General features: G+C 51.7%; 1 protein-coding gene across 1 annotated transcript in view; it reads left to right on the plus strand.

The window, feature by feature from the left end:
* Positions 1-1,370: 1,370 nt before the first annotated feature.
* The window catches only part of LOC138567829 (tropomyosin-like), a 37,263-nt gene continuing 17,919 nt past the window's right edge, over positions 1,371-20,714 (plus strand). Inside the window, exons 1-2 of the mRNA XM_069646327.1 lie at positions 1,371-1,620; positions 3,221-3,224. Of these exons, the coding sequence (XP_069502428.1) occupies positions 1,371-1,620; positions 3,221-3,224 (254 nt within the window). The remainder of the gene's footprint in view (positions 1,621-3,220; positions 3,225-20,714) is intronic.

The following is a 20,714-nucleotide window of genomic DNA, read 5'->3' on the forward strand; positions in this document are numbered from 1 at the left end:
AGACTTCCTCAAGGGTACTGTGAATCACCTTCCATATTCAACCGGGTACTTCAAATGGACTTAGGCAGTGTACAGATGGAGAGCACGGTTACACAGTACAAAGATGACATACTGATTTGCAGCAAGACAGAGGAACAGTGATGAAATGATTCACTACACATGTTGACAGTACTAGCAGAAAAAGGTTACAAGTACAAGGTAGACATGGCCAAATTACAATATTGATAGACTGAAGTGCTGTACATTGGACAAATGACATCTCAAAACGGCAGAAGAGTAACACCAGAAAGAGCAGAAGCAATACAGAGGACTAAAAACCCCACTACTGTGTGACAAATGCTCCAGTTCCTAGGACTATGTAACTATTGCCAGGCATGGGTATTCAACTATGGCTATGATCCTTATTGAGAGCATTGAAGGAAGCACAAAGATGGGAGAAGCCACTACAATGGACAACAGGAATGACTGAGGCATCTGACAAGCTGAACCTAGCAAAGTTCACAAATCCAGTGTTAGGGATCCCAGATTATCAAAGAGAATTTTTCCTACTCTCACACTTCAATGGAGTGGTTATGACCGCAGTACTGACACAAAGGACGAGCATGGGAGACAAGCCTCTAGCCTACTATAGTGGGAAATTAGACCCAGTGATGAGAGGGCACTATGCATGGGAACAGGCATTGGCTGTAGCCACATTCACAGTGGATAAACGAGCAAGTATTACCATACGATGCAGCACCACTTTTTATGTGGAGCATGCCCTCTGTGCAATACTGGAAAGACAGAAAAGTACATTGACAAAAGAAAGAGCTTCGGGTTACAAGATAATACTGTGAAATCCAGCTTTCAAGATAGTGAGATGCAGACTTGTCAACCCAGCGACCTTCAGTGCCGATATTTTACAGAAGGGTGACTATTTCAGTGACACTTGGAAGGTACAGGAGAACGCACTTGAGGGGGGAGACTTACTTTACATTGACGGGTCATCAACAATTGACAAACGACTGGGGAAAGACATACTGGGACATCAGTCATGAGATTGAGAGAGGACAGGACACACAAGTTATTGACAAGCACATGCCTGCCGTCACACTATTCAGCACAAGCAGCAGAATTAGTTGTTTTAATATTGGCAGTAGAAAACAGCAGGGAGAAAAAAGTGACAGTGTATTCGGATTGAGCCTATGTGATATCCATAGTGCATTCTGGGCTGTCACGTTGGCAGAGGGGCTTCAGGCGTGCTGATGGGTCACTGGTGCAGCACGCACTCCTATTGGGCAGATTGATAGAGGCAATCGACCTCCCAGAGCGAATAGCAGTAGCGAAGTGCCAAGCACCCATGAGGGGGGAGGACCCCATCTCCAAGGGCAATGAAGCAGCAGACGTGGAAGCAAAACGCGTCACCTACTTTGGTGACATTATACAAATGGAGGCATCGTCCCAAAGCACGATTATGTGTGAACAATGATACTAAAGGAAGGATACAACAGATTACTAGCGACACAGATTATGGAGCTGCAGGGAGCTGCACCGTGGGAAGAAAAAGAGTTATGGAGAAAGAGGGGATGTACAGTGTCTCCGACAGAGGCCGCATGGCTGCTAAACAACCGAGGGAAAGTGGTAATGCCATTTTCATTATTGCACACAGCACTGACACAGTTACACTAACCGACCCATACAGGGAAGGCGGTGCTTGCTGCTCATATTGGAGAAACATGGTTCTGTCCTAACTTGATGGAACACGTTGCTGAATTAATGACTAATTGTCTAGTGTGTAAACAATTTATTGAAGGTCATACATTGAGGTAGTGAGAGGAGCCATACCTCGCCCAGTGGGTCCATTCCAACACCTGCAAATTGACTACATTGACATGATCAAGGTTTGCCAAGGTTACCGCTGCGTGATAGTGGTTGTATGTCCATTTTCCTGTTGGATCAAGGCCGGTACTTGTTCCTATCCTGATGCCCTTAGAGTGGCGACAATCCTGGTCTTGGAGATATTCCCACGATGGGGCGTGTGTGAGGTCCTGTGGTCTGACAATGGCCTTCACATCGCCAATGCGATGTTTCACCACATCACAATATTGTTAGGAATCCAATACAAATTCTCTTTTGCCTATCACCCACAAGAAAACAGGGTGTGTGACCGCCTCAATGGCTTGCTCAAGGAAAGCATAGCCCAAACTGAAAAGACGCTGAATAAAAATTGGCTCCATTGCCTTCTGCTAGCATTGTTCGCATTGTGCAATAGGCCCCAGTCCAACCACCGTTTAACCTCACGTGTAGTGGTAACAGGACGGTGCATGTGACTTCCCCTGGCTCCTCCCACTAGGGCAAGCAAAGATGTGGAGAATGCATCTGATGTATTGGGTCAGCAAATGTACGTGTGTACTGCCTCCTTGACTGCTAGTGGCTCTTTTATTTCTTGTCAGCTGCAGAGACAAAGGGTGATGCCTGAAGCCAGAGAAGAGAGTGACAGCACCAAAGCCAATGAGGACTTACTTAAGCAGCCACTGTTGTGTCTGGGGGACCAAGTCCTCTTACGCAATTTCTCTAAAAAGTAGGACGCACCGTGTTTTACAGGGCCGCATATTGTTGAACTAATAACTGGGCGAGCAGTCAAACTTGACGGGAAGAACACTTGGAACCACCTCAAGGACAGCAAGCCATACAAAGCGGTGGCCTCTCCTAGAACCAATATCATCAGGGCCAACGATCTACGAACAGAAGAGCAAAACAATAACTTGGAATCAGCACAGCCCAGCAGAGGACATCTAATGATTACCCGCTTACGTGCAGGAGAGATAGGGCAAGGACATCCTACACATCCAGAGTGAGGACACACTGTCTCTTTGTTATTTTTCTTTCCGCACACAATCATCGTGAAAGTGTGACTGATTTTATTGCATTTGTTCCATGTTTCCCTGCGATCCTCATCCTGAAACTTTCCAATGCCAATTTGTCCAATTTGTTAGCAGGTCCAACAGTACCAGAAGATACCACCCTAACGTGTATTTCTGTGTTTTCATGGCCTATTTGTCCCAAGTATATCCACACCTGGAAAGGGGAAATCTATCTGTATTCTCAGTATCATGTGACCCCAGAATAAAAGCTGTGTGGGAACAGCTATTCCTTCATGCATAATTCAAGTCCATGCTTCGTTCACAGATCTTGAATTAATGCAATATTAACCCAATAACGCGTTTTTTGCACATTTTAGGCAGGTAACTGATATCTTCAACTGCACAAAGATCCAAAGGAGTGTAAGTGATGGAACCCGGTTATTAAAAAAATGCTTATTGTGTCCTGTCTCTTATTACCAAGTGGCGTTTTTACTTTCATTTTCTGGCGAATGTCCCATGTTGCTAGCAATGCCCCTGTGTCCTCTACTAAAACACCCCAACTCTAGCAGGTGGAACGAACATGTCATGTGGACCAGTAAGCACTGTAAGTACACTAAGGAGAGGTAGATGCACTGCAGATTCAGACATGGGGGTGGAGGTGGAACTCTATCTCACTGATACTGCTTGAGTATCTAACATGTGGTACAAGCACATGACCAAACTAGGTAAAGAAACCACCGGGGAGAGCTGCAATGTATACTCACTAGTCCTCTATGGCATGTGTGCCTCCAGAACATCCATGGGTACAACCCGAGGAAGATTCCAAGGTAAAACAGCAACATTGAGATGGATGTCCAAGGCAACATTTCCCTATGAAGACAGTTATATAAAGACACTTGAAATGATAAACTATTACTGGCAGCTAGACCAGGCTATACAATACATAACTAAAAGGAGAGACAAAGACAATAACACTGATAGAATGACCATACCCTAAGAAAAGACCCAAGGAAATAGGAGGAGTACCAGGATGTTGGGAAAGACCACCAATGCTTGTGTATAGCCAGGTATACACAGCTAATGGATGGAAGGACGGAGTAGTAGGTAGCAAGGCACACACCCTAATACAAGCACCGGTAAACACAACACAATGAGAAAATGACAAGTGCCTGAAGGAATGGGATGCGAGCACCAAGTTACTGACCTGGCTGGACAATGAAGCTGGACCAATGCCCATAATACCACCAAAGAAACCAGCATTTTGTTTTCAGAATGATTGAGCAGTCGAGGTTGGAGGAAACAAGGAGTGCAGGTATACAAAAAACATCCAGCAATGAAGACTGGGATGGCAGTACTAATGGATCAATATTGGGCATGCGGATCTAAGGCGTACGAGAAGCTGCTACCCATCTAGGGAGGAGTTTGTTCCTTGGTACACATCAATATGCTAGAACTTGTAGTGCCACAGAAGGACATCAAGAAAGATGACTTCCCCAAAATGGACAATACAAAAAGAAGAAGAGGTCAGTAGAAGTGAGTAGAGTGAAAACAGACAACTACTTCTCATCAGCATCGAAGCATCACTGGACGATGTGCCACCTGAACACCGGCTATTAAGTAGGACAGAAATGTTTTTCGCATCAGTAGTTCCAGCTGTGCAAACATACATAAACGCGAAATGGTTGCAGATAACAAGATGGGAGCTGATGCAGACATTAAACTCAACAGTAAATGGCTTCAACACGTTAAAAGAAAAGCTCAGAGTAGTTTGCTTGATGGCTCTCCAGAATAGATATGTTCTAGACCTTCTCACAGTAACGGAAGGAGGAGTTTGTGCCAAAATCAGAAGTTCCTGTTGCACATTTGTGCCTGCAAATGATGGAGAAAATAGCACTCTGACAGAAGCAGTAACACAATTATCGAAAATGCACGCCAATATGGAGGAGGAGCCAAAAGGAACAGGAAAAGATCAAAGATGGTTGTCATACATATGGTCATGGATGCCAACATGATTGGCGGAGGAACTAAAAGTATTATTAAGTGTCCTAATACTAGTTCTAGTAGGACTGTGTGTGATTAAGATCTGCATTACACAATGTTGCAAAACGATTGAGAAAACGATAGGGATGAAAGTGTTAGTGAATATAAATGGTGAAGAACAAAAGGACAAGATAGTGGAAGAGAGAAAGATAACGGAGTGCCCACTGTTCCCGACCGAGATGATAATAGTCGATGACCCCTTTGACAACAGCAAATAGTGGGCAAAATGGGTATGCTGCAACCTGGAAGGAGATTTCAGTTACATGACATGGAGTTTCGACTACCATGCAAACTCCTACTGATATCTTGGAGGAGTAAAAAAGGTATGGCAATCAAAAGCAACAGTGACTAAGTATGGTGGTTTGGTCGACCAGTCGACCAGAGGAGGGACTGAAGAGAGGGTCCCGGGAATGCCCATCCCCTATGAACATGGCTGCCCGAAGAGTCAAAAATGCACAAAGCATCTCACTGTTTGGACAGCCCCCAGGAGGGCCATTGACATCCACATATGCGAACAGATATTCTCTTAGACAGTCATTCAAACCTTATCCAGTCAATGGGCCTCATTATAAGTTTGCCGTTCCGGGAACTACGGTATCATTAAGCATGCCGGTACCATAGTTCCCGGACTGGCAAACTACGAGTTCTGCTCGTGGGTGACGTTACGCCAGTCAGGTCGGACCTAGCGGGGGGACTGGCACCCGCAAGCAGAGCATGACTGGTGCACCGGCATCGTTATAAACGGTGCCGGTGCATCCAATTCCCCATTCCCATTCAGCCTTATGGGGCCGAATGGAAATGGGGAGCATCTTTTTTCTGGCGCCGCAAATGGGCAATTACCGGTTCTGGCAGGGCTGTAATGACCTGGTAATTGCCCATTCGCGGGTGGAGAAAAAAAATGATACCGATGGAGGCTGGCTACCGCCAGCATCATAATGAGGCCAATGTCTTTATGGATACAGGTGCCACTACCCTGATTATGGATCCAAATGCTCTAATGGATCAGATTGACTAACAATGGAAAACCATTGTGCTGACGTCATTAGTGACACCACTATATAGCCAGTTAGTCATGAAGCATACCTGCACTCATGCACTAAGTTAAACGGACACACACGTGTACACACAAAGAACATGCTTACACAGTTCTGTAGATAGAGGACGGATACATATACATACCATTGAAAGCTTTTATTATTTTTCTCATTAGCCAAGTGCAGAAACGCTGAACGCAAGGCAATAGAAGAGATGCAAAGCATGCTTGCAGACGCTTTCCACAACTAACCCTGTGGGCCTACAGGATCGTATAAGGAACCTGGAAGAACCAAAAACTACTAACCTATATGAAATACAACACAGTATGAATATATAGAAATCATAGTATAACTATAATGAGGTTATATGAGGTTACAAGCCAAAGGACACGAGGTGAAGAAAAGCAGATTCAGGCTCCACAGAACAGCAGGCCAGGGCTCACAGTCAAGGTCAGAGACCAACAGCACATTCCGAAGCTAAGAGACAAGGATCCATCTGCAGAGAAGCAGAATAAAAATTCATAAATTACAGACCAGAGAGCTCAATTTCGCGGTTCTCAACCACGTGGTGCAGCCGAGGCAGACAATGGTCATTCACCCACGGTGGGAAGACAAACAATTCTCAGCAACACAGACATGAAATGAAACATAGATTCTTTAACAACGTTGCAACACTGAAGGCACTCTCACAGGCAAAAGTGGCAGCACTGACCGTTTGGGAACACATAGGGGGTCATTACGAGGTTGGAGGTAGCCATGGCGCATGGCTACCCCCTTACCGCATACCGGGTCCGGGTCCCTTGAATGGGGAATTACCGGGCCATTCTAACCTTGGAGGACCCGATATTTCCCCATTCAGGGAACCCATCCCCATTCCCATTTGAGCCCCCATAGGGCTCAATGGGAATGAGGACCATGCTAACAACGGGCCTGTTAATAACAGGCCCGTTGTTAGCATGCTGGTTCTTTAAGGGCTCCCACTAAAGGCGCCTGCTAAAACCAGCCGCCTTAGTGGGACCCGCTAAAGGACCTCGTAATGTGGTGGCAAGGGGTTAACGGTACCAGCACCTTTACCGGCGCCGTTAACCCCTTACCGCCAACCTTGTAATGACCCCCCATAGTCTTTATAATCACCTTGGGAAGGTGCACTGAGCACTGAGAACAACGCTCGGTCCCAGGCCTGGGGAGATCCGCTGTCTTCTCTTAGGTTTTTGGGGAAGATCCCCATGTTGGGACGTAGAAACTGACCAAAATGGCCCGACACTGGCTCAGGAGCCGTGAGTCTGCGGGATTTTTAATGTCCTGTATGAGCTCTGTCTGTTTGTGTAATAAACAACAGTTCTAACTTGCCCTTGGCAGAATCCTCTGTCTGTGCGCTGGGGGAGTGTTTATTGGGCCCTGGGAGCTGGAACGGTGAGCTCATAGTGTGACCCCCAGTTTCTATCATCACGCAGCATGTTACAGACAGCCTGATTGAGGGGCATGGACCTTAGTTAGTTCTGTTGCAGTACCTTTTTAAGGCTCCCCATAAATCTCTAGATCATGCCATTGGCTTTAGGCCACAAAGGGGTTATTTTCCTGTGGTGTATGCCCATGTGATCCATGAATCGAGCACATTCAATACTTTTGAATGGTGGCCTGTTATCTGACTTCAACAACTCTGGAATACCCCATGCTGAGAAGATGTTGTCTAACTCCTGTATTACCAAGCTGGCTGACGTGGATGACAACAGCTGAACAAGAGGGAATCATGAGAATTCATTCATTATGACCATCCAGTATTTGTTCCCTCCAAACGGCCCAAACAAATCAATGGTGAGATGTGTCCAGGGTAGCTCCGGTAAATTGGACATCCAAAGTGGTTCCGGAGTATTGGCTTTGTAGGGTGCATTGGCAGAGGTGACTTGTGCTGATGGTGTGCTCCACCATTTCATCTATTCCGGGGAACCACATAGTGTCCCTGATTTGTCACTTGGTGGTCACAACACCTCTATGTCCTTCATGGGCAAGATCGACAATGGACTGGCGCAGATCCTTCAGGATTATTATTCAGTGACCTTGCATATCGAGGCCACACGTTTTAACGTGGTTAGCTCCACCTCATCTCCTGTTATGTCTATGGTTCCTCCGCCGTTTATTTCTCTCCACCTTCCAGACTTTATTATGTTTTGCATCTTCTTTAAGAGGCCATCTTTTTGAGTGTGTTCTTGTAGTATTTTGGTCGCAATCACCTTTGGAGTTCTTTTTTGCTTGCGAAAAATGAAAACATTCTTCCACCATGGATGTTTCTGATAAGTCATGAGGCAGGGGAAAACACAACATGAAATCCATAGGATTATACTTTTTGCTTGGTTTATGTATTATGGTGATGTCAATATCCTGTAATCTGAAGCCCCACCTTTCTATGCAGGCAGTCATCGTGCAATGAGGATTTCTGTAGATGGTCACCAATGCTTGAAGATCAGTTATAATGGTGAATACCTTCCCCAAGAGAAACATTGGAAAGTGTTCACATGCCCACACAACTGCAAGCCCTTCCTTTTCAGGCTGAGAATATCTCATTTCTACTTCCGATATCTTTTTGCTGGCGTATGCAACCACCATTCTTGGTGTTTTTCTTCCCAGGCGGTGCTGCTCTAAGATGGCGCCTAGTCCTACTGGGCTAGCATCCACTGTTAGTTCAGTGCACAGATTTCAATTGAAGTATTATATGTGTTCTGCAGATGCTGCAAATGCTTAGTGCCACTCTCGAGACCATTGAAAGGAGCGTCCCTGTTTTGTGATTTCTCTGAGTGGTGCACTGATGGTGGCAAAATCACAGAGATACCTGCTGCAGTAACTCGCCATTCTTAGGAATGATCAAACTTCATTGACATCCCCCAGTGGTAAAATATATGTTATAGCAGCTATCTTGCTTGGGTCGAGAAGAACTTGAGATGTGACTTGTGGAAGGTACACTTTTCGTCATTTAGAGTTAGTCCTGCTTCCATCAATGCCATAGACACCTTGTGAAGTGCTTCATTGTGCTCCTCAGAAGTGGCGCCGAACATCAGGATGTTGTCGCTGTAATTGAACATTTTTTGTTATGGCAAATAACCTTCCTTATGCTTCCCTGAAATATCTCAGTAGACGAGGAGATTCCAATACGTAACCTCTTGTATCTGGAGTCCAACGTGCGTGGCGAACGTGGTAATGTACCTTGATTGCTCGTCTATCTTTATCAGATAATAGCCCTTGTTAAGATCAAGCTTTGAGAAAAGGTTGGCTCCATTCAGTAGACTGATCATGTCATCTAGGTGCACTCCAGGGTGTCTCTCACGATCAATGGCTTTGTTTGCCTGTCTCATGTTGTTGCATATGCGTATTTCACCGGGGGTGCATTTTTTGGGAACGGCCACTATGTGAGACACCCAGGGAGTAGAGCCACTGTTCGGTTCAATTATGTCCTATTCGAGGAGACATTGAATCTCTTTCTCCAACTGCGGTTGAAGGTGAAAAGATATTCTCCTTGGATGCAGAATGGCAGGTGTGACAGATTCATTGATGTGTAGAATTATCGGGTCTCCTTTGAGGCATCCCAGACCAGTGAAGGACACTGGGCATGCCTGCATGATGGGGTTATCGTACCGCATGCTGTAGGTTACTGCCGCAATCTCCATCTCAAGAGCAGTAGGGTGACCCAGTAAATTGCTCCCAGGGACCTGTAATACATGTAGTTCTGCAGATGCATTCTGTCCCTTGTGCTAGAGGGTCATAGAGAATTTCCTGTGTTTGCGGACGGGGCCCTTCACTGCCCATTGAAACACCCTCAGAGCTGATGGGACTAAATGTGGAGGATACGTCATCTTCTTGTATTCTGAGATGCACATAATGTTGAGAGTGGCACCCATGTCATTTACAAAGTTTGCTGGATGATCCCCTATCAGTATATTGACGACACTTTCAGCGGATGTTGTCACCACTTTATTCATATATGCATAGTCACGGGTCTCTCTTTATCCCGGTGATGGAAGCGAGGGAGATCTCCCAGTGACCTGACACAAATTCCTTACCACATCTCACCGGTTATTCATGTCCTTTGGTAGCATTGTGTTGCGTGTGCTCTGTTCTTGTCTCCTAGAAGTATAGTTTGACCATTGAGATCTACTCAGGGTGGGTGGGGCATTGCATACAGCTGCCAGATGATTTGCCCTTCTACAGGTGGTGCATCTTTGTCCAAATGCTGGACATTTTGAAGCTTATTCATGAGGAAACAGAAGTCTGCAGCGATAGCATCTTCCTGTTGAGACATAGGGCCTCATTACGACTTTGGAGGTAGCCATGCCCTTTTGAAGGGCATGGCTGCCTCCAAAATCGGGTCCGGGTTCCCTGAATGGGGGATTACCAGGCCATTCCAAGTAATTTCTCCTTCAGGGAACCCGGGCCGGGACCTTCCCCATTCCCATTTGAGCCCCCATAGGGCTCAATGGGAATCGGTGCGTGAGCTAACAACGGGCCGATTAAGACCGGCCCGGCCCGTTGTTAGTTCCCTGGTCTCCTCGCGGGACCCGCTCTGGATGTCTGGTAAAACCAGACGTCCACATCGGGTCCCGCGAGGGATCCTCGTAATATTGCGGAATGGGTTTAATGGCGCCACCACCATTAGCGGCGCCTGTTAACCCATTCCGCAATTGTTGTAATGAGGCCCATAGTTTCTTGCAAGGTGTTCTGAGTTGTATCAGTTCTGTCCCCCTTGAGTCACCTGATATATTTGTTTCTTTATAGGGCCCTTATTGGACTCTATCGGAGTTGCTTGTGTTTCAGCAGCGCTTCCGTCCTGGCCATCTGCAGTATGGTGGTGAGGGGAAGCAGTTCTCTTAGCAGTTTTTGTTCTGAACAATGAGAATAGACAGCTGCCAATAATCCTTAAGCGTATTGCTTCTTCATTTGTGAATTTATGAAAATTGCAGTGCACCATTATCGTGCGAAGCCTTGTCGCAAACGCAACCATAGTTTCTTCTGTGACATGACATGCAGTGTTGAAGGTATGCCTCTCATAATCAATGTTTTGCTATGGATCAACATAAGTTCATAGTGCCTGTGTGAGACCAGCATACATTTTAATCTTGTCTGTTGGGAAAATGGTGATGAGATCTTCTACATAATCTCCCATGCGATTCATGAGTAGCCTTCTTGCGAATCGATCGGGTGCATGTTCATCATGAGATGCTAGGTAGTTTTCAGATTGCGGCATCCATCTCTCCCACCATGGTCCAAGCGATTGTTGATCTTGCATGTCAAGTGGTGCTGGCCTGCGAAATGTGCTCGCACCTGGCATGTCATCTTCAGGATGCTCTTCCTGTCCTTGTTCTTGTTCTGACATCTTGCGGGTGGGTTACAAGGTGATGTGCAGTTCATGTATCTGTATTTATCTGTCTCGCTGACACAATGATGTTGGGACACAGCATCAAGAGAAACACCCCACCTTCATCACCATTGTCAGGTTTTAAATCATGCACACGTGTAACAGCATTTCGTAGGCAGCAGAAATAGTTGCACTGAGCCTGGTGATGTGTGAACTGCCTTTACTTTGTGCAGCCAACTGCCTGAGCTCAGGAATGCAGCCTTGCGCATGCATGAGACACAGCCTTCCTGTTGGCTGCCCGTGTGATGACAGCAGGAGCAGTGCTCCTTTAACTATGTCCCTGCCAGACACGACAGGACCCCACACATCTGTTTTGTGGGATACATCTACCTCCTAGCAGAATTCCCCTACATCACCAAACCACATCTCAGCAATCACCAGCAGAATGGCTGCACTGGCACTGTTGAGCACTATCGCCTTGCCTTAAAACTGTGTTTTGCAGTCACCAAAATAATGGCTGCACTGTCTTACAAGCCACACATGGGGTGAGATAAAACACCAAATACCCAGAGAATTGCTGGCAGTATTTCTTCAGTGGCACCAGAGAAAAGGTAATTGGCACCAAAATGAAACAATTCAAAGGCAGCGCTGCTAGGCTGCCAGCCCAAAGCTTTTCACTGAAAAAGGAAATATTCTGCCCTTTAAAATGACTGCACTCTGATGCCATTTTTCATCTGTTCAACAGTACACAGTTCTGATCCAGTGAGACCCAGCTATGTCCATCCATATTCAGGTGGTACTGCAGCAAAAAGGGGGCATTTCGCATTGAATGACAGGCTGTGTCAGGCGAGATCTGTGAAGTAACAAAGAACTTCACTCTGAGCCCTATACAAAAACTCTTTATGTTGCAACAAAATGATACAAATAAACCCTTCATAAGAAGCTCTCCCTCTCTTAGCATGCCAGTTCCAAAGGACCCACATGTGGAACACATTCCTGTGTAGTAGAAATTAACTATGGCCATGGAAATGCTCAGAATAAAGATACCAGGGAAAGCCACAATTGAAAGTGACATCCCAGCAGAATTAACTCACATGTAAAATGGGGTTTTTACAAACAAGAAAAATATCTATTTAGAACTGAAATGGTGAATTAAAGTCCTGTCCTTTTATAGAAATGTGATGGGGGGTTTGTTTGAAAACATATATAGGATGTTTTATTCCAACAGACTGGCTTTTGGTTCAGAAAAAAAAAAGTAAATAAATAAATGAATTTACTATGAAACCAGCAAGACAGGTTTGACAGGTCCTGGCTTCAGAGGGCCCCTGCCTCTCCTGGGAACAGGATCTGTCTCCCTTCCAGTGGACCAGCCCCCATGGGCCTATGAATAGACAATGGTGATGGATCTCGCAACCTCATCTCACTCTGCGGCAGTGCTCCAGCCTGCCACAATGGATTTCTGGGACACATAGGTGTGACATTTTAGTAGCACCTCCCCTCCACTCAAACTGAGAGCTTCAAAGACAAACTCCATGGCAACACTGGGCGGAACTGACATTTGGCTGTGGCCTGGAAAGGAATGACCATATTTGGAAGACAAAAGCCAGCCCACCTGGCTCAAAAGACTATTTTATTAAATAAACTTTAAGACTTTTATTTCTGCAACCGGACCACACAAGAATGGGAAAGTTTAACAGTTTAAATGTAAATGTTGTGCCATTAAAACAAGACATAGTAGTTGTCCCTAGTATGTAGGGAACGTAAACGGCAGGAAAATGTAAATCATGGGAAAAGTATACATGGTGGAAGGTTAAAAATGAATGTAAACATGCTCTGTGATAATAGATACACATATATAAAATTGTGGAATTTTATGTGAAATATTTCCCACCAAAAAGTACAAAAGATTATTAGGAGGGCTAAATGACACCATACAAACCTGGGAGTTGGACTGCCATGCTCTGTATGAAATATGTCATTTGTCTGTGGGATTTGAAAAAGTGCCATAGCTGTAAAAATGTGCAATTTATGTCATAACTGATATTGGCTAAAAGAACTGTGGGAGGGCCATGGGCCTTATAAACCCACAACATAAAACTAATGTCATGTCTTTGAAGTCCAACCAGTTGACAGGAAGGCGGTAACAGTAAACCCTGACCAATCCAGTTGTTAGAGGCATGTCAAACCAAAGGTCTGCCCCCATGGTAAATCCTGTGATGTCACCCGCCTTATAAAAGGTAGAGGCTCACAGAGACAGAGGACACTCTCTTCTGAATTTTCCATCTGCTGTGTATCCAGATATTCCATATCCACTCTGCAAGACTCCAGATTCCATTGCCAGGCCAGAGCATAGCTGACCCTATCCAGGCAGGACCATTGATCCAGAAAACCGCACTAAAATTCCCAATAACTCAGGGAGAAAGGGGACAGGTGGCTGTGGCTGAACCCTCACTGGGATTATCCAGTGCTGCCCGCTGCCCTGCTACTTGAACCATCCAGCTGAGGTGCTGCTGTGCCGTGACTAGACCTTTGCCCAGCTGTTTTCTGCTAGGAGAATCCGCTGCTGTCACCAGTGACCAGATATTGCCTCACTGTCCAGAAACTCGGTCCGCTGTTCAGAATACCCCATTCAAGTGCTTGTTGTGAGCATTTACCTTCCCCAACAACCACAAACGGAATCCTTTGCTCTGTTACCTTGTATGAGGTCCAATCCCATAGAAATCCCATAACTGCCTTCACAGAAATCCTTAAAACTGTCAGAATCCTCTGTGCATCCGGTCCTTGATCTCTAAGTGTTAGCGCCATTCTTCCACTCATTTCTGTCCTTATGTAAATCCTTATTACTATTTTGATTAAATAAATTAATTCTCCCTAAAAAGAAGCATAATGCGTGAAGCGGTTACAACTGCAGCGCAACCTTTCTATTCCCGGCTGGCGTTGCCCTTTTCTAGTCACTAAAATCTAGTTTAAGTGAAACTTGCCCTTTGCTTTCCAAACCATTTTTCTTTGTCGACTACTTTTATTTTAAAACCAAATTTCCTTTCCCATTGAAAATCTCACCCTGTCATTAATTTAGAGTCACTCTTTCACTTGCATATTATCCCTATCATGTGTACCTGCCCCTTAGTATAATAACAGCATTCCGATATTGTCTATTTCACCCGTTTTTCAAACCGTTTTGACATTTGAACCTGTGAAAGTAAGAAAATGCAATTTCAATGTGAGTGATTTGGCTGCCCTGTGTTTTCACTTCAAAGTTGATTTTCTGAACTGTATGCCCATTGTTGGTACTTTGCATTGTAGGTTGCTAGTGTTCTTACATCTCTGATACTGTTATAACTCATGTTTACCTCATTCATTCAACCACACATTTAAATTAAATATTTACAGGCCGATTCATGGAATAATTAGCGCGGCGCAAGTGGGCAAAAACGTGCGAATCGCAGTGGAATAGCGAAAATCGCAGTGCAAGTGCGAAAATCGCACGAAAAGCAGCGCACGTCGATTCATGGAAGGCCGTGCGCGAGAAAACCAGCGGATGTGCGAAAAAAAAGTGTGCGGCGCACGTTGGCGCACAGGCCATCTAACAGCGTGCGCCAGGTCACAGCGAAAATCGCACAGGCCACAGCGAAATTCGCACATAGCGCGGCGCACGCAACAAAAGTAGGCGGAACACGGGCGTAACACTCGGAATGGGGAACAACTTGCCAAAACGTGGGCGTCACGGGGGAAGTACAGGGCACAAGTGCGCGGAACGCCCACACGCTCGCCTACAACACGTATTCATGGAATAGAATAGGGCAAAAAAGCGCACGCTCAAACCAGCGCACAGGCACAAACACAACCGCCACAAGAAAGCAGGCGGTAGCGTCTCTGCGGCTGTAAGAAATGTGCGCCAAAAGGTGCGCCACCAAATAGCACCTATATACTGCCATGATGAATGTCCCATACCGTGGCCCTCCAGGAAAAATGACGTGCAAAGGGGTACCCACAAACACGGACACCTGCTGACAAAAAATACGTGTGCATGTATACCGGGGTGCGCGGGAAGTCTCACACGCGATTTGCAGGGTACGTGCATCACAGGGGTTCGCGTGAAGTAATTCACGCGATCGGGCATGGGGGAGCGTGCTAAGTGTATTTCAGGGGTTCGCGTGAAGTTTCTCACGCGATCGGGCCTGGGGGAGCGTGCTACGTGTATTTCAGGGGTTCGCGTGAAGTTTCGCACGCGATCGGGCCTGGGGGAGCGGGCTACGTGTATTACAGGGGTTCGCGTGAAGTTCCTCACGCGATCGGGCCTGGGGGAGCGGGCTACGTGTATTACAGGGGTGCGCGGGAAGTTCCACACGCGAATAGCCTGGGCGCGTGTATTTGAGGGGTGCGCGGGAAGTTCCACACGCGAATAGCCTGGGCGCGTGTATTTGAGGGGTGCGCGGGAAGTTCCACACGCGAATAGCCTGGGCGTGTGTATTTGAGGGGTGCGCGGGAAGTTCCACACGCGAATAGCCTGGGCGCGTGTATTTCAGGGGTGCGTGGGAAGTTTTACACGCGAATAGCCTGGGCGCGTGTATTTCAGGGGTGCCCGGGAAGTTTTACACGCGATTTCTGCACGGTACGTGTATTTCAGGGGTGCCGGGGAGTCCCACATGTGATTTGACAGTGTGGGTCCTCCCAGGTGTACCCTGTACACCCTACACGGCCCCTGCAGGCAGCCCGCACCACAGGGGACTACCCTGCATCCCTGGTCATGTCCCGCAGGCAGCCCACCCAACATGGGCATGCCCCCCAGCAAAGGCACATGTCTCCTTGAACTAATGAACACCAACTCATATCCCCTTGCACCCCCACCCCCCAGCACTGTGGGGCACCTGCCAGCAGGCCCCCACCCATGTCCAACTCATGTCCCCCAGCACCCTCACCCCCCAGCACTGTGGGGCACCTGCCAGCAGGCCCCCACCCATGTCCAACTCATGTCTCCCACCACCCCCACCCCCCAGCCACCAGGGTCACCCTCCACCAGGCCCCCACTCATGTCTCCCACCACCCCCACACCCCAGCAGTGCAGGGGCACCCTCCACCAGGCCCCCACTCATGTCTCCCACCACCCCCACACCCCAGCAGTGCAGGGGCAGCCTCCACCAGGCCACCACTCATGTCACCCACCACCCCCACACCCCAGCAGTGCAGGGGCAGCCTCCACCAGGCCCCCACTCATGTCACCCACCACCCCCACCCCCCAGCCACCAGGGGCACCCTCCACCAGGCCCCCATTCATGTCTCCCACCACCCCCACACCCCAGCAGTGCAGGGGCACCCTCCACCAGGCCCCCACTCATGTCTCCCACCACCCCCACACCCCAGCAGTGCAGGGGCAACCTCCACCAGGCCCCCACTCATGTCTCCCACCACCCCCACACCCCAGCAGTGCAGGATCACCCTCCACCAGGCCCCCACTCATGTCTCCCACCACCCCCACACCCCAGCAGTGCAGGGGCAGCCTCCACCAGGCCCCCACTCATGTCACCCACCACCCCTACCCCCCAGCCACCAGGGGCACCCTCCACCAGGCCCCCACTCATGTCTCCCACCACCCCCACACCCCAGCCACCAGGGGCACCCTCCACCAGGCCCCCACGCATGTCTCCCACCACCCCCACACCCCAGCAGTGCAGGGGCACCCTCCACCAGGCCCCCACTCATGTCTCCCACCACCCCCACACCCCAGCAGTGCAGGGGCACCCTCCACCAGGCCCCCACTCATGTCTCCCACCACCCCCACACCCCAGCAGTGCAGGGGCACCCTCCACCAGGCCCTACTCATGTCTACCACCACCCCCACACCCCCATCCACCAGGAGCACCCTCCACCAGGCCCCCACTCATGTCTCCCACCACCCCCACACCCCAGCAGTGCAGGGGCAGCCTCCACCAGGCCCCCACTCATGTCACCCACCACCCCCACCCCCCAGCCACCAGGGGCACCCTCCACCAGGCCCCCACTCATGTCTACCACCACCCCCACACCCCAGCAGTGCAGGGGCACCCTCCACCAGGCCCCCACTCATGTCTCCCACCACCCCCACACCCCAGCAGTGCAGGGGCACCCTCCACCAGGCCCCCACTCATGTCTCCCACCACCCCCACACCCCAGCAGTGCAGGGGCACCCTCCACCAGGCCCCACTCATGTCTACCACCACCCCCACACCCCCAGCCACCAGGGGCACCCTACACCAGGCCCCCACTCATGTCTCCCACTACCCCCACACCCCAGCAGTGCAGGGGCAGCCTCCACCAGGCCCCCACTCATGTCACCCACCACCCCCACCCACCAGGGTCACCCTCCACCAGGCCCCCACTCATGTCTACCACCACCCCCACACCCCAGCAGTGCAGGGTCACCCTCCACCAGGCCCCCACCCATGTCTCCCACCACCCCCACACCCCAGCAGTGCAGGGGCACCCTCCACCAGGCCCCCACCCATGCCTCCCACCACCCCCACACCCCAGCAGTGCAGGGGCACCCTCCACCAGGCCCCCACTCATGTCTCCCACCACCCCCACACCCCAGCAGTGCAGGGTCACCCTCCACCAGGCCCCCACTCATGTCTCCCACCACCCCCACCCCCCAGCCACCAGGGGCACCCTCCACCAGGCCCCCACTCATGTCTACCACCACCCCCACACCCCAGCAGTGCAGGGGCACCCTCCACCAGGCCCCCACTCATGTCTCCCACCACCCCCACACCCCAGCAGTGCAGGGTCACCCTCCACCAGGCCCCCACTCATGTCTCCCACCACCCCCACACCCCAGCAGTGCAGGGGCAGCCTCCACCAGGCCCCCACTCATGTCGCCCACCACCCCCACCCCCCAGCCACCAGGGGCACCCTCCCCAGGCCCCCACTCATGTCTCCCACCACCCCCACACCCCAGCAGTGCAGGGGCACCCCCCACCAGGCCCCCACTCATGTCTCCCACCACCCCCACACCCCAGCAGGGCAGGGTCACCCTCCACCAGGCCCCCACTCATGTCTCCCACCACCCCCACCCCCCTGCCACCAGGGGCACCCTCCACCAGGCCCCCACTCATGTCTACCACCACCCCCACACCCCAGCAGTGCAGGGGCACCCTCCACCAGGCCCCCACTCATGTCTCCCACCACCCCCACACCCCAGCAGTGCAGGGTCACCCTCCACCAGGCCCCCACTCATGTCTCCCACCACCCCCACACCCCAGCAGTGCAGGGGCACCCTCCACCAGGCCCCCACTCATGTCTCCCACCACCCCCACACCCCAGCAGTGCAGGGTCACCCTCCACCAGGCCCCACTCATGTCTACCACCACCCCCACACCCCCAGCCACCAGGGGCACCCTCCACCAGGCCCCCACTCATGTCTCCCAAAACCCCCACACCCCAGCAGTGCAGGGGCACCCTCCACCAGGCCCCACTCATGTCTACCACCACCCCCACACCCCCAGCCACCAGGGGCACCCTCCACCAGGCCCCCACTCATGTCTCCCACCACCCCCACACCCCAGCAGTGCAGGGGCAGCCTCCACCAGGCCCCCACTCATGTCACCCACCACCCCCACCCCCCAGCCACCAGGGTCACCCTCCACCAGGCCCCCACTCATGTCTACCACCACCCCCACACCCCAGCAGTGCAGGGTCACCCTCCACCAGGCCCCCACCCATGTCTCCCACCACCCCCACACCCCCAGCCACCAGGGGCACCCTCCACCAGGCCCCCACTCATGTCTCCCACCACCCCCACACCCCAGCAGTGCAGGGGCACCTTCCACCAGGCCCCCACTCATGTCTCCCCCCACCCCCACACCCCAGCAGTGCAGGGTCACCCTCCACCAGGCCCCCACTCATGTCTCCCACCACCCCCACCCCCCAGCCACCAGGGGCACCCTCCACCAGGCCCCCACTCATGTCTACCACCACCCCCACACCCCAGCAGTGCAGGGGCACCCTCCACCAGGCCCCACTCATGTCTACCACCACCCCCACACCCCCAGCCACCAGGGGCACCCTCCACCAGGCCCCCACTCATGTCTCCCACCACCCCCACACCCCAGCAGTGCAGGGGCAGCCTCCACCAGGCCCCCACTCATGTCACCCACCACCCCCACCCCCCAGCCACCAGGGTCACCCTCCACCAGGCCCCCACTCATGTCTACCACCACCCCCACACCCCAGCAGTGCAGGGTCACCCTCCACCAGGCCCCCACCCATGTCTCCCACCACCTCCACACCCCAGCAGTGCAGGGGCACCCTCCACCAGGCCCCCACTCATGTCTCCCACCACCCCCACACCCCAGCAGTGCAGGGGCACCCTCAACCAGGCCCCCACTCATGTCTCCCACCACCCCCACACCCCAGCAGCGGAGGGTCACCCTCCACCAGGCCCCCACTCATGTCTCCCACCACCCCCACCCCCCAGCCACCAGGGGCACCCTCCACCAGGCCCCCACTCATGTCTACCACCACCCCCACACCCCAGCAGTGCAGGGGCACCCTCCACCAGGCCCCCACTCATGTCTCCCACCACCCCACACCCCAGCAGTGCAGGGTCACCCTCCACCAGGCCCCCACTCATGTCTCCCACCACCCCCACACCCCAGCAGTGCAGGGGCAGCCTCCACCAGGCCCCCACTCATGTCACCCACCACCCCCACCCCCCAGCCACCAGGGGCACCCTCCACCAGGCCCCCACTCATGTCTCCCACCACCCCCACACCCCAGCCACCAGGGGCACCCTCCACCAGGCCCCCACTCATGTCTCCACCCACCCCCACACCCCAGCAGTGCAGGGGCACCCTCCATCAGGCCCCCACTCATGTCTCCCACCACCCCCACACCCCAGCAGTGCAGGGTCACCCTCCACCAGGCCCCCACTCATGTCTCCCACCACCCCCACCCCCCAGCCACCAGGGGCACCCTCCACCAGGCCCCCACCCATGTCTACCACCACCCCCACACCCCAGCAGTGCAGGGGCACCCTCCACCAGGCCCCCACTCATGTCTCCCACCACCCCCACACCCCAGCAGTGCAGGGTCACCCTCCACCAGGCCCCCACTCATGTCTCCCACCACCCCCACACCCCAGCAGTGCAGGGTCACCCTCCACCAGGCCCCCACTCCACCAGGCCCCCACTCATGTCTCCCACCACCCCCACCCCCCAGCAGTGCAGGGACAGCCCCCACCAGGCCCCCACTCATGTCCCCTATCACCCCCACCCCCCCAGTCACCAGGGGCACCCTCCACCAGGCCCCCACTCATGTCTCCCACCACCCCCACACCCCAGCAGTGCAGGGTCACCCTCCACCAGGCCCCACTCATGTCTACCACCACCCCCACACCCCCAGCCACCAGGGGCACCCTCCACCAGGCCCCCACTCATGTCTCCCACCACCCCCACACCCCAGCAGTGCAGGGGCACCCTC

Source organism: Ambystoma mexicanum, chromosome 2p (genome assembly GCF_040938575.1).
Source record: "Ambystoma mexicanum isolate Mex_15411 chromosome 2p, UKY_AmexF1_1, whole genome shotgun sequence".
Taxonomy (NCBI): Eukaryota; Metazoa; Chordata; class Amphibia; order Caudata; family Ambystomatidae; genus Ambystoma; species Ambystoma mexicanum.